The following is a 13,622-nucleotide window of genomic DNA, read 5'->3' as shown; positions in this document are numbered from 1 at the left end:
CAGACCGCTGTATCCTAACGCCAAAATGTCCGTCACAACAAAAGCAACCATTGCCTCTTTCGGTGGCAAGCTTCTCAAGCTTAGCCATGCCGCCAAGTCCACCAACTGCGAGATGTCCTTCAACCTGTACCTTCCGCCGCAGGCATACAAGACGCCCAACCAGAAACTGCCTGTCCTGATCTACCTTTCCGGCCTGACCTGTACAGCGGATAACTGTTCCGAGAAGGGCTTCTTCCAGCACGGAGCCAGCAAGAAGGGAATTGCCGTCTTGTACCCAGACACAAGCCCTCGTACGTCATATCCGCGACAATCCCATTCAGTGAAATGAATATCACTAACAGCAGAAAAGGCGGCCTCGACATCCCCGGCGAAAATGACTCGTGGGACTTTGGCACTGGTGCCGGCTTTTACGTTAATGCCACAAAGGAACCCTACAACAAGGGGTACAACATGTACAATTACGTCACCGAGGAGCTGCCCGCGACAGTCTTTGCAGCGTTCCCACAGCTCGATAGCAGCCGTGTCAGTATCACGGGGCATAGCATGGGCGGGCATGGTGCACTGACGCTCTTCCTGCGCAACCCTGGCAAGTATAAGAGTGTTTCTGCGTTCGCACCCATCTCGAACCCGATTAACTGTCCTTGGGGACAGAAGGCGTTTGGGGGGTATTTTGGAGAGGAGAACAAGGAGAAGTGGAAGGAGCATGATGCGTCGGAGTTGGTGAAGGGGTGGAAGGGGAAGCAGTTGGATGTTTTGATTGATGTGGTATGTTCACACCAGGACGGAGTCCATATGCGAACGGGATGGACTAACAGGTGTAGGGGACCGGCGACAACTTCTACAAGCAAGGCCAGCTTCTCCCCGAGAATCTGGAGAAGGCGGCGAAGGAAGCCGGTGTCACGGGAATCAATGTTCGGTACCAGCCGGACTATGACCACAGTTATTACACCATGGCGTCGTTCGCGGATGACCACGTCGAGCATGCGGCCAAGTATCTCTTTGCATAGTGGGTTTCTCCCCTTCTCCCTCTTCCTCATTCCGTCTCTGGGTGGAATGTGTCGGGGATGATGGCGGCATGTTCTGATATTGGCCAGCGACCGACAGGCGAATCTTTGATATAGATAAAATGATACGTTGTGAATGTACGAAGGTTAATTTGCTTTATGGAATGTCCTAAATTTGGATCACGCTTGAATTGAAATGAAAATAAGATTCGCGCTGTGTCCGATGATTTCAGTCGGGTCGACTATGGGCAACCTTCTTCGTCTTCCACGTAGTACCAGGAATTGTACGGAGTAGCATGGGGTTTATGATTGTACAAAGGGCCTAAAAAACGTAATATTCGTGATTGAGGAGTGATCGTTAGTAGAGTCTGGTAACGTATGAAATTGCCGGAGCTGCACTAAATCTGTCCTGGACTATAGATCCGGAGGGATAGAAGGATGTTGATTCCTGAGTATTACTTGATCATTGGCAGGGAGCAATGGAGCAAACAGTCTGACACAAGAAGGATTTAAGCGTGAGCTCATTACGCATCGTTTGATAACAATATACGGTGGTCTTGAAGTTATTAACGAGAATAGAAACTCTATTGATATGGTTGCTTACATGGCTGAATGAATTAATTAGGGCTAGTAAGTGCAGCTCTCGCTCCGGATCCCTGCAAAAACAGCTCATCATCAGCCAGCTAGGTCGAGGATTAACTTGCACAAGGAACCTCAACTGACTAAGCAGTTGTAAGTTACGTCTCCAACTCTATTCAATGTCTATTGTCTACACCATACGGAGTACATCCTCGCCATCGCCACCACAACAATGTCAACACAACCACAATGCAACCAACCACAACCAGTGGCATACCAAACCACAGCCTCGCGCTGGCACGCCCTAACCCACCGCTCACCACCGTCGCACTCATCGTTCTTGTACGGCGTAAAATCAACAAAGATCTACTGCCGCCCCACGTGCTCTGCGCGNCTGGCGCGCCGCGCAAACGTCGTCTTCTACGACAACGCCGCGCAGGCCCGGGATGACGGATTCCGGCCCTGTTTGCGGTGTCAGCCTGATAACCCGAGGTTTATGGGGGAGGCTGAGGATCTTGTCTTGAGGAGTTTGGTGGTTGTTCATCGGTGGGGGGATGGTAGGAGGCGAGGAGGAGCAGGAGTAGGAGAGAGGAAGGGGGAAAGGATCGGGTTGGCGGACGTGGCGGGGGAGGTCGGTGTTTCTGCGAGTTACCTGGCGAGGGTGTTTAAGAGGACGATGGGGGTTACGCTTGGGGCGTATGTGGATGAGTTTGAACGTGGGGAGAAGGGCGAGGGCGAGGATGATCGTGACGAGGACGACGATGACAACGGTGAGGTTCACCTCACGCAGCCTGCTTGGGATAAGGGAGATAAGGGAATGGTGGTTAAGGTGCCCGTGGTGAGGGGCGAGGACTCTTCATTGTCCGGTGACAACCTGGAGGGAAAGCCGGCGAGCGATGCAGCTCTGGAATCGGGCTTTGAGCTTGACGAGCGGTTAATTACTGAAGAGATCTTGGATGGGAAGGTGTGAAATGAGAAGAGGAGCTGGAGATTATGCTATCAGGCGGGTTCAAGCTGTGTCGAGGGCTTGTAGCCCGCGAGATAATCGGCAATGGAACTGGGGAGCACTTCACCGAAGCCCGAGTTTGTTATACCGGTTAATACGATGAAGGGAAGGGCAAAAAGCTCGTACTATGCGCCCAAGCAAACCTTGGAAAGTGTTTTCGAAAGGCTAGCGGCAACAGTGGAGGCATGTCGGATAATATTGATCTCGAAATATCTTATTGATACTAGTTCTGTCTTGGATGTTTCTGGATAATGTGGAACGGCGAGATCACATCTGAGGACCGTAAGTGAACTTCAAGCTATCGGAACTATCGACCCATGAAAATATTAACTTTTGGTTTTAATTTTATAGACCACCTGTCTCAATATCGCCATTGACGGGATCCAAGCTCTTGTATACTGCGCCAAGGGCCAGACATGGCCGGAATCGCATTATGAGGTATGTGGGCTGTTAGGTGTTCCTTCGACCAATAAGTACAAGATTTAATCAATGGCAGGTCCAGGCGTACTTGCCCATCTTGAAGTACTCCATTGAATATGGTTCTGATGTTATTAGCATCATTCACAACAGTTAGTACAACCTCAACCATGACGGCCAACTTCGACCGCACAAAGATCTTATCATATAGTAAACCGGCTTTGGGGATTATCTAATTCGTCTATATATATGGCGCTGCACTGCCGACATTAAATCCTGCAGACACCTCTATGAGCCCCTGTCCACCGTTGACGGCGTTTATAACTGACACTGTGATGGAAGTTCGTAAAGGCGAACACAGCCATCAAAGTTGACCGAGACGTCGGGCACCGATTTTCTGATGAGAGCAATGAGGGTATTATCAAGTCATGGGCAGAGCGGGATCTTCACTAAAGGAAGAGGAAGTTGCAGGTGGCTTGCGGTCTGGAAGGGATATGCACCCTGAAGAACATTGGAGAAGCTCAACCGAGGACGGGGATGAGGGCATCTACGAAATACGTTGTGAAGAAACTAGTGCCCCGGAAGTAATACGAGTGGGATTATCGTGACATTTACTTAAATATTGATATATTGTAGTCTGACTTCCGCCATGGGAATGATGGCATACAAAACGGGCCATCAATATAGGGTTTAGGGCATACCGGCGAAACTTGCGCCCGAGCTCCGGCTGCGTTCTTCGGGATCAGCCGTCAACAGCTTCAATGCGACCTCCTTTGACCTCATGCTGCATCTGCGCCCTGCTTCAGCTGCTGGCCGCAGGATCCTCTGCGGTGGATTTCGACAGAGCGTGTCCTTACCGCGTCGCGGCCTTTTGACGCTCGCGATCGAATCATCATGGTAAGTTTGGCCACTCCAAATCCAGAATGCACGTTAATTCCCGCCTCTAGTGACGATACCTCCGTTGCAATAGTCGATAAAAAGCAATCCGGCTCGGCCAAAATACACTTCCTCGAGAATGTAACCGCCGACTTGACAGCATACCAGGGCATTCATCCTATCCCCGCTCTTGAATCCCATCAAGAGAACCTCGCAAAGCTAGTCAACAAGGCATTGGCGCACCTCCCATCCGCCGTGGACTCCGAAAATGATAACAGAAAAGTCGTTACGCTGTCCGACGGCAACAACCGCCAGAAGCCGGACTTTATATCCGTCACACGTGGCCCAGGGATGCGTGCCAATCTTTTCGTCGGCCTTGACACAGCGAAGGGCCTCTCTGTGGCATGGCAGATCCCCTTCGTCGGCGTGCACCATATGCAGGCACACCTCTTAACGCCGCGTCTTGTATCCGCCCTCTCTCGCTCCTCTCCGAGCCAAACCATGACGCCTCAGTTCCCGTTCCTCTCCATCCTCGCCTCAGGAGGACACAGTCTCCTCGTGAACTCGTCCTCTCTAACCGACCACTCCATCCTCGCGACAACCACGGACGTCGCTATTGGCGAAGCCCTGGACAAGGCTGCCCGCGATATACTCCCACCTACACTGCTAGAATCCTCAAAAACCACAATGTACGGGAAACTGCTTGAACAGTACGCCTTCCCCAACGGACCCGCCGACTACGCCGATTACACTGCGCCTCGGACCCGCGGCGACGAAATAGCCTCTTCCAAGAAGGAATCGCCGTACGGCTGGTCCATCACCACGCCGTACGCCCAGACGCGACAACTGGCGCTCAGCTTCGCGGGCGTTGCGCCGGCCATCAGCCAGATCCTCACTCGCAAGCGAACCGCAGACCAACCGGTATCAGACAACGAGCGCGTCGCAATGGCCCGCGAAGCAATGCGCGTCTGCTTCGAGCACCTTGCGTCGCGCACAATCATTGCGCTGGAGTCGCTGTGCCAGTGGAAACCCAAGCCGAACCAACGGCCGATCCCGGAGAGTGTGCCCGTTAAGACGCTTGTCGTGAGCGGCGGCGTCGCGGCGAATAAGTTTCTCATGACGGTGCTGCGGTCGTTCTTGGATGTGCGTGGGTTTGGACATGTGGCGATTGTGGCGCCGCCGGCGGCGCTGTGTACGGATAATGCGGCGATGATTGGATGGGCGGGGATAGAGATGTTTGAGGCGGGGTGGAGGAGTGACTATTCGGTTCGGGCGTTGAGGAAGTGGTCGCTTGAGAAAGAGGGTGGTGTTTTGGGGGCTGAGGGGTGGACGAAATGATTCTGTATCCTAGGTTGTATATTATAATTGTATAAATACGTATAATAAATAATAGCTACTCTACTACTAGAAGAGTTCTGTATAAGGATTGTATTGGATTGTTCATGCCAGTCATATCATAAGTCGTAAGTACATCGCTCATTTACACACCTGCACTTTTTACATTCATCCAGTCTTTGGTCACCAACCACACCGGAAATGCTCATCAGGCTGCTACCAGCCGCACTGCACAATTAGATTAATCAAGGTGTCGGGCCGGGCTAGTTCACTCCCTCACAATCCACCTCCTCTCCTCCTTGGACAGCTTCGTGTACGTCCCGTAGTACTCGTCCCGGTTCTCGATCGGCGTGATGCAGTGCACCGTCGGGCTCGCGAACTGGATGCGCTTCGATGTCCCCGTCGCCGTCCCCGTCCCCGTCGGCCCGGCCTGTTTCTTGAGGATGCTCTTGGAGGAGCACGAGTTGACGTAGTTGTAGCTTGGAGGCGGCGGGACCTGGAGGCTTGAGAAGCGCTTTGCTGGCGGGGCCGGGCTGGGCGGGCAGAGGGGACTGCGTGGGGAGAGCAGAGGACCCGGGGACTTGAGGGAGAGGGAGGGACGAGAGACGGTGGATTGGGCGGCGGCGATGGAGACGGAGAGCTTGGGCTTTGAGCGGTACATTGCTGCTGCTGCTGCTGCTGTGTGTTGGTTTTGGTGGTGTGGTGAGGATTGGGAGTTCAGGTGCTGGTTCAAGAGCAGGAGTGTTGGCGAGGTGGTATTAAGCGATGACGAGGACGAGGATAGGAATGATATAATGGCGAATTGACGAGGCAGACTTTGCTCAACAAAGTCTGAAACCTGGGGATGAACTACGAAGTAAGGTTGTTTCCAAAATTAATCCGAGGGCGTTTAAAGATAGACGTTGTCTGGACCAGCCAAACCAACAGAAAACAAAAATAGAAGAGGGCGACGAGCGAAGAAGATGTTTCAGGAGAAGCCTGCAGTGGCAAGTGGGCGGCTATATATCCTTCTCTCTTGTCGGGATATTGGGGGAGGAATTAGGGCTCGGCCAATGGCTCGCCCGCCTCCTGCTAAGCGCCGACTATCTGCACGCCCAGCACACCATCACATCCAGCCCTGCCAATAACGTCTCGTTCCGAAAAGCCCCTCACATCTGCTCATGCAGTCCCTCCCAATCAGGGCACAGCAGGAACTCTCTTCCCGGACAACCGCCAATTATAGCCCCAGCTCCACCCCGTCGCAGGCCAGAGGAATGGGATATCTGCACACAATCACACCGCGATCACAGCAGCCTTTCGAAACAGACTGCCGCAGAGCGTGACAGACTCGCAGGTTCGATGGATATGAACCTATTGCTGCGTGAAGCGGCCAGCATCGAGTGATTCGAGTCAGTTGGTTTGTCCTTTGCTGGTCGATCGGTCGACCGTCGACGTGACAGACTGCTTCACCCCGCGTTGGTTTCTGTACAACCTGCCAATCATGCTATGCAAGGTGATGGGAGTGAGAGCAGGTTTGATGGTGACCGGGCCATGGCCAGCCTCAGAGGGAAACCTCATGACCGGGCATCGACTGAAACAAAAACTTAAAATGGTAATGGAAATGAGTTGGGGATTTGGGGAGGTCTCTCATCGTTAAAGAATACAGAGTAATAGGTCTCTCGTGGTCGTCGCGGAGTTAATTACCTCTGTTAACGATCAAGAATGGATAGACACATTGCCATTTCTACTCTAGATTCTTAATAAATCGGAATTGAGGCCTGAACATTGTCCTGCTTGCCCACCGCAAACCAGTAGGAGATGTGCAATTGGCTGGGATGGACACAATTAAAAGCCGTTTATTCTATACTACAGGAGGGTTAAATGGCATTAACTGATTGTTTCTATCTGCTGGGTTTGTTATCATTGCCTGATTGAACTCTAACCCATGCAATTCAGCGTCATGACCCCAGCGGTCAAGAAGCCGCAGCCACAAAGCTCATTCTGGTATTCATACCTCTACATTCAATTATCCATATGATGCCTCAGCTATTGCCAGCTATCGCAAAATATTTGCCGCACTTAGCTTCGGTAGTGCCATACGCGGTTGCGATCATGAACTTGTAAATTGATATATACTGAGCCTCACAATCCGTCAAGTGAACTCGATGTGGCCAATCAGAGCGGCGAATGGGAACAGTGAACTGGATATGGCCAATCAGAGTGAGGAGTCGAGATATCTTCAGAGCAAGACATTAACATACAAGTCAAACAGTCCAAATTTGCATATTTGCATTTCAATCAAACAGACTCCATGTTTTACTCAACTGGGAGGCGTAGTATCTATATAAACCCGCTTCCTGGTGTCGTACAATAATCAATTCAACCATTCGTTACACTACGCGCGATATATACTTATTAATTATTATGGACTCACTCCAGCTCAGCTCAACCTTCCACCACACCACCAGCACCCACAACTACTCCATCCGCTGGACATCTCTGGGAACCACCACCTCCCCACCCCTAATCTTCATCCACGGCACCCCCTGGTCTTCTGTCGTCTGGCACTCCTACGCCAAACCCCTCTCGAAACACTTCCACGTCTACCTCTTCGACAACCCCGGCTTCGGACAGAGTCCACTGGGAACGCCCGTCCGGGAGGAAAGGGAAGAAGAACCAATCACCAAAGAAGTCGCCCTAGACGCAGACCTCGCGCAGCAGTCGGAGGTATTCGCCGCGCTATACAAGTTCTGGGCCCGGGACTGGCATAGCCACTCAGACGCTGACCAGGGGGGGACAGCGAATACAGATGCAAATGCAAAGACAGAAGCGCATGTAGTCGCACACGACCACGGCGGACTCATGGCCCTGCGCGCGCACCTGGTGCACGGGTGCGAGTTTGCGAGTCTCTGTCTGATGAACGTCGTTGCGCTGGGTCCGTTTGGACAGCCGCTGTTTAAGTTGATTGCGGAGAACGAGGGCGTGTTTAATTCCCTAACCGGTCCGGTGTTTGAGGGCGTTGTGGAGTCTTATATCCGGGATGCGGCTTTTACTGAGTTAAGTAAGGAGACTATGGAAGTGTTGAAGAGGCCGTGGACGGAGAGTGAGGAGGGGAGGGAAGGGTTTGTGCGTCAGATGGTGCAGGCGAATAGTCGCAGTACGGAGGAGGTTGAGGGGAGGTATCATGAGGTCGGGAACAAGATGCCGGTGCTTGTTGTCTGGGGCGAGGAGGATAGATGGATTCCTGTTGAGACGGCGGGCAGGTTGAAGGAGAGCCTGAATGCGAGGGATGTTGTGCTGATTGAAGGGGCTGGCCATTTGGTGATGTATGACCAGCCGGGGAAGCTGGGAGTTGAACTGGGCTGGTGGCTGAGTTCTGTCGCCATTCATTGATTGCTTATACAGGTTTATACTTCCTTTGCATTCTACACATCTGATGATAAGATCGGGGCAGTATCACAGTCGCAGGGAGAACCCGACGACCGAACAGAGTCATCCCGAAGGTAATCTATATGAGTAGCAGGATATGAACTTTTTGTGTTTGATAATTAGCTTTGTTCCATCCAAAGTCCAATGGCAGTCATCACGCGGCTTCGGTATTGTGTCGTCGACTACAAGTACCCTGGGAGTTTGACGCTCTTAGAGAGGCGAGAGAGATCATTGAAGGCCATTTCCGCCGAGTGTCTCGTTCCTGTTCCGGCTTGTGAGGTTAAGGCTTCGGTTTCCCAGAGTAGTTGATTCTGCTCGTGTATATTGAAGTGTCTTTGTAGAACTACTTTGATATAATCAATACTGCAACTAATTTGACGCCTCTTGTGCCGCAGCATAAGCACCGACACTGCCCGACGCCCGTGGATACTGCTGAGCCCTAACTGCACCATCAACCACGACACCCTCGACATCGTCACCGTCACCGTCACCGTCAACTCCTGCTGGATCTCCCCATCCCCCACCCCCCGGCGTATGAATCACACACCGATCCCCAGCCTGCATGCGCACCATATTCTTCGCTCCCATATTCACCCACCTCTCGCCCCCCTGCATTCTCCTAACCCAATAATTCGCCCCCCGTTCCCCCTGCCCACCCCCTTCCATCCCATAAGGCGCCACACTCCTCCTCTCCGTAATAACGCTAAAGCTCAGCGGCGCCCGACACTCAATATCACGGACAACACCGTCCCCGCCCCTCCGCACCCCCGCACCCCCGGTACCCGCCCGTATCGCGAACTCCCTCAGAATAACAGGATACCTCTTCTCCAGACTCTCGGCGTCCGTTATCCGCGTGTTCGTCATGTGCGTGTGTACGCCCGACGCACCGTCCTGCGCAGATGTCGCCCCGGATCCGCCGCATATCGTCTCCCCAAAGGCGTACGCGTACCCCTTTAGCTGTTGACCGGAAGAGTCCATAGTAGAAGACTTTTTGCCTCCTCCCTCTCCTCCCTCCCCGAAGAAGCCCAGACAATTCATGCACCCGTGCGAGGCCGCGGCGGCGCGGAACGCACGCAGGATCACGTCCACGACGCGCTGCGACGTCTGTGTATTCCCGGCGCAGACGGCGGGGCCGGACGAGGGGTTCAGGAAGGATCCCTTCGGGAGTAGGACGGATATAGGCGCCAGACAGCCCTGGTTCAGCGGGATGTCGGAGGCGATGAGGAGGCGGAGGGAGTAGATGATGGCGGAGTATGTGATTGCGGGCGGGGCGTTGATGTTGGAGAGGAGTTCGACGCCGGAGCCAGTGAAGTCGAATACGGCAGAGCCCCGGGGGCAGATTGTGATTGTGAGAGAGAGGAGGGTGCCATTGTCCATTTGGTCTGTTGCGTGGAGGTGCGAGCCGAGGGTTGTGCGTGTTGTGAGGAGGTAGGACCGCACGGCTTGTTCGGCGTTGGATTGGATGGCGCTCATGTACAGTTGGACTGTTGGGAGGGTGTATTCTTCGATGAGGGCCTGGACGAGTGTCATGCCTTTGTGGTTTGCGGCGACTTGGGCCTTGAGGTCTGAGATGTTGTCTTGAATATGCCGGCTTCCTGTGCAGCCCGGGTGGGTTCCGGGGCTGAGGAGGATATCGGTGATGCCGGTCTCGTCGAAGGTGCTGTTTTGAATGAGCTTGAAGGACCTGATGGCTGCGCCTTCTTGCCATAGTTCAGTAGAATTAGGGGGCATGGATGTACCGCCCAATCCGCCGATATCCGTATGGTGGCCTCTGGACGCCACGTAGAAGGCTACTGTTGAGCCGGTCTTTTCGAAGACGGGTGTGATGACCGTGATATCTGGGAGATGGGTTCCGCCGGACTCTGGATGGTTAGCTACCAAGACGTCGCCTGGAGATAGCTTGCCTTTATGGAGCTTGTGCTGGTGTTTCACGGCGTAGCTCATTGAGCCCAAGTGCACGGGGACATGGGGGGCGTTAGCAACGAGGTCTCCTGTTAACCACATTAGCTGCGACTCAGAAATCAAGATGAATGAACTACCATCTGGCCCGAATAGAGCACATGAAAAGTCAAGCCGCTCCTTGATGTTCAGCGAAACCGCCGTCTTCTGTAGAGCACGCCCCATCTGCTCGGCAATGCTCATGAACCTGTGTCCGAAGACCGATAGCTGGATGTGGTCTACCACCGCTGACTGCTCTGCAGTAGTGACAGATGTAGCCACGATTTCAATGACAATGTGCGAGCGCAGAACCTTGGCTACTGTCCCAGGCGCCACAACCAGCGTCTGCGTCTGATCAACAACGATAGCCGGGCCATCGATTACTACCCCAGGAGGAAGCCTCTGCACCAGGAAGACTGGAGCATCCAGGTATCCGACTTTAGGGAAATACACTGGGGCCACGCCTTCTGGGACATCACTCATTAATCGCTTGAACTCCGATGCACGCAGTTGCTGCCCGAGTTCCTCTCCCTCCCAGTCCTTCCTCTCGCTTGTCCCAATCCCACGGACCCGAACATCGTCAACATAGATGAGTTTGTCGTCAGGAAAGCAGAAGGAGAATTCCCGCAGGTGAGTCTTTCTGAACTCCTCTGCGAAGTCTCCGTTGGGGGGTTGAAGAACCATGATCGATGTCTCTGTTCCCTGGTACCTCATGTTGAGGTACATCTCGTATGCAATGTCTGTTTCTCGAATGCCTTGATCGATTAGTTGTTGCCGCACTTGATCTCGTAGTTTTGACAGTCGGTCTTTTAGGTGTTTATGAGTCGATGTCGTGTATGTCTCGTTGACGGGCTCTTGTGCTTCCTGGACGAGGTCGGCCAGTGCCATTCCTTACTCGTCAGTATCGTGTGTCTATAAGGGTGGTGTGCTTACCATATGCTGAGAGAATACTGGAGTATCTATGAATAACGATAGTCGATATTTTGAGTGTCCGCGCAATGTCGCAGGCATGTTGTCCTCCTGCGCCTCCAAAGACCGCAAGGTTGTGGCTCGCTGAACCGTTAGATAGGCTATCAAAGGATGTTAAGGATCATACCAATATCATATCCCTTCCCTTCAGTCAATGCCCGGATAGGCCGACACATAGCTTCATTCGCGACGTCCAGAAATCCACAGGCAACCTCTTCTGGAGAGAGTGTCTTGCCGGTGTCCTTGTTGATCTCGTCTGTCAAGGCGATGAACTTTTGCTTCACGATGTCCACATCAAGCGGTTTGTCTTCGTTTTCACCGAATATCTTCGGGAATAGATCCGGGATGAGCCTGCCAAGGAACAGGTTGGCATCAGTTACAGTCAATGGACCACCTTTACGATAACATGCAGGCCCTGGATGAGAGGAGGCACTCTCCGGACCAACGACGAACAGTCCATTCCGCCAGAACAAGATCGATCCGCCACCAGCTGCAACGGTGTTGATGTCAAGCTGGGGGCTTTGAATCGTCACTCCGGCTGTGTTGCTCTCGAAGACGTGCTCGAAGGTACCCCCATATCTTGATACATCGGTCGACGTGCCTCCCATATCAAATCCCACCACTGGAGTAGCACAGTTCCTATCATACGACGTCCTTGCATATCCCACGACGCCTCCTAGTCTGCGTTAACCACGACATGGAACTAGGGCTGTAGACTTACCAGCAGGACCACTCAGAACGCCCCTAAGCCCACTGAACCGGTCATAGCTCACCAGCCCACCATCCGACTGCATAAAGTCACACCGCACACCATGCAAGTTCCCACCATCAAACCCCTTCACAAACCCATCAAGATACCGCTTTATCTCAGGCGTGAGATACGCATCCGCCGACGACGAACTCCCCCTGGGGACCATCTTGATCATTTTCACCGCAACACTCGACGAAAGCGATACATGCGCGAAGCCCTCGTCCAGCGCAATCTGTTTAATTCTCTCCTCATGAGCCGGGAAAACATGCGAATGCGCCAGACAAACAGCTACAGTATCGAATCCCTGCCCCCGGAGCCCCCTCAACGTTTCTCGAACAGAAACCTCATCAAGAGGCTTCAAGATGCGCACCATATCCCCGCTGGTCGCTTTGACAAGAACACCCGGTACCTCTGTGGTAGATTTAAACAGGCCATCGAGATCCTCGTCGAATCCCTCAATCGTGACCCGTTCGTCAACCTCCCTTACCTCGGAGTATAGCACACCGGGCTTCACGATATTCAGATCAAAGAGGCGCGGCCGGGTCTGGTATCCGATCTGTAGGAGATCGCGAAAACCCTTTGTAACGAGGAAAGCATGTTTTGTTCCCTTGCGCTCGAGGAGCGCGTTCGTTGCGACTGTTGTTCCCATGCGGATGGACTCGAGGGAGGATTTGGGGAGGGGGACGCCCCGCGGGATTTCGGAGCCATGGTGCAGAGAGAGAACGCGGCGGATGCCTTTATCAAGGTGTTCATTAGCTGTGAGATACTTGGTGGTATCGAGGTATGGGTATTACCTTCGGTCGGGGCGTCGGCGTAGTTGGCTGGGTCGACGGAGAGGAGTTTGATAACGACATCGGGCTTCCCTGGGAGACTTGCCCAGACGTCTGTGAAGGTGCCGCCGCGGTCTATACATTTTGAGCATTGTCGAATGAGATTTTCAGGGGATGGATGAAGGATATCTTACCGATGGCAATTCGGACACCTCCGGCTATTGGCGTTGTAAATGTCATTTTGAAGAGGAAGCTGAATGGATCTCCATGTTTACTTGTTTGGATATGTGTTAGCTTTATAGTGTGTATAGCGTCTCCAACGTCAGCTGCAAGGAAGGTCGATACGGCCCAGATGCAGTATATAGTCTACTCCTAACTGTGCTGGGAACGAGGAAGGTCGATACGGACTGCGCTGTTATTCCACCAATAACGAGCAATAATGGAACATGAAGTCGACGATCCAAGGTGGGTCTACCCCAGATCCTTTATCAAGTTGGAGTCGGAGTCGACTGGGACTCTTATCTGGTGGTGATGGTTGGGGCACAGACGTTGCTCAAAGCTATAAAGTC

The 13,622-nt window shown here is 52.9% G+C and overlaps 7 protein-coding genes across 7 annotated transcripts; 5 read left to right on the top strand and 2 right to left on the bottom strand.

Annotated features, from left to right (window-relative positions):
* Positions 1-25: 25 nt before the first annotated feature.
* Positions 26-1,007, top strand: ASPSYDRAFT_159636 (S-formylglutathione hydrolase; the record flags this gene model as incomplete). The annotated part of the gene is made up of 3 exons (XM_040842844.1): positions 26-290; positions 350-765; positions 822-1,007. The coding sequence occupies 3 exons, from the start codon at positions 26-28 to the stop codon at positions 1,005-1,007; spliced, it is 867 nt and encodes a 288-aa protein (XP_040699036.1).
* Positions 1,008-1,753: 746 nt separating this feature from the next.
* Positions 1,754-2,996, top strand: ASPSYDRAFT_453114 (uncharacterized protein). Its single transcript, XM_040847013.1, has 2 exons — positions 1,754-2,871; positions 2,941-2,996. The coding sequence occupies exon 1, from the start codon at positions 1,816-1,818 to the stop codon at positions 2,551-2,553; it is 738 nt and encodes a 245-aa protein (XP_040699034.1). The 5' UTR covers positions 1,754-1,815; the 3' UTR covers positions 2,554-2,871; positions 2,941-2,996.
* ASPSYDRAFT_453335 (uncharacterized protein) lies at positions 2,530-2,907 on the top strand. Its single transcript, XM_040847018.1, has one exon. It carries the CDS (start codon positions 2,635-2,637, stop codon positions 2,839-2,841), a length of 207 nt encoding a protein of 68 aa, XP_040699035.1. The 5' UTR covers positions 2,530-2,634; the 3' UTR covers positions 2,842-2,907.
* A 791-nt stretch (positions 2,997-3,787) lies between the features above and the next one.
* On the top strand, positions 3,788-5,220 carry ASPSYDRAFT_159029 (N(6)-L-threonylcarbamoyladenine synthase family protein; the record flags this gene model as incomplete). Its single annotated transcript, XM_040842786.1, has 2 exons — positions 3,788-3,903; positions 3,954-5,220. The coding sequence occupies 2 exons, from the start codon at positions 3,788-3,790 to the stop codon at positions 5,218-5,220; spliced, it is 1,383 nt and encodes a 460-aa protein (XP_040699033.1).
* Positions 5,221-5,485: 265 nt separating this feature from the next.
* ASPSYDRAFT_158990 (uncharacterized protein) lies at positions 5,486-5,878 on the bottom strand (the record flags this gene model as incomplete). The annotated part of the gene is made up of 1 exon (XM_040842778.1): positions 5,486-5,878. One exon carries the CDS (start codon positions 5,876-5,878, stop codon positions 5,486-5,488), a length of 393 nt encoding a protein of 130 aa, XP_040699032.1.
* Positions 5,879-7,545: 1,667 nt separating this feature from the next.
* On the top strand, positions 7,546-8,768 carry ASPSYDRAFT_49393 (alpha/beta fold hydrolase). Its single transcript, XM_040847822.1, has one exon. The coding sequence runs from the start codon at positions 7,621-7,623 to the stop codon at positions 8,587-8,589; it is 969 nt and encodes a 322-aa protein (XP_040699031.1). The 5' UTR covers positions 7,546-7,620; the 3' UTR covers positions 8,590-8,768.
* A 226-nt stretch (positions 8,769-8,994) lies between these two features.
* Positions 8,995-13,293, bottom strand: ASPSYDRAFT_159444 (uncharacterized protein; the record flags this gene model as incomplete). The annotated part of the gene is made up of 7 exons (XM_040842826.1): positions 8,995-10,616; positions 10,662-11,453; positions 11,497-11,616; positions 11,660-12,208; positions 12,254-13,018; positions 13,078-13,188; positions 13,248-13,293. The coding sequence occupies 7 exons, from the start codon at positions 13,291-13,293 to the stop codon at positions 8,995-8,997; spliced, it is 4,005 nt and encodes a 1,334-aa protein (XP_040699030.1).
* Positions 13,294-13,622: the final 329 nt, after the last annotated feature.

Source organism: Aspergillus sydowii (genome assembly GCF_001890705.1).
Source record: "Aspergillus sydowii CBS 593.65 unplaced genomic scaffold ASPSYscaffold_12, whole genome shotgun sequence".
Classification (NCBI taxonomy): domain Eukaryota; kingdom Fungi; phylum Ascomycota; class Eurotiomycetes; order Eurotiales; family Aspergillaceae; genus Aspergillus; species Aspergillus sydowii.
This window is presented reverse-complemented; position numbering and strand designations above follow the sequence as displayed.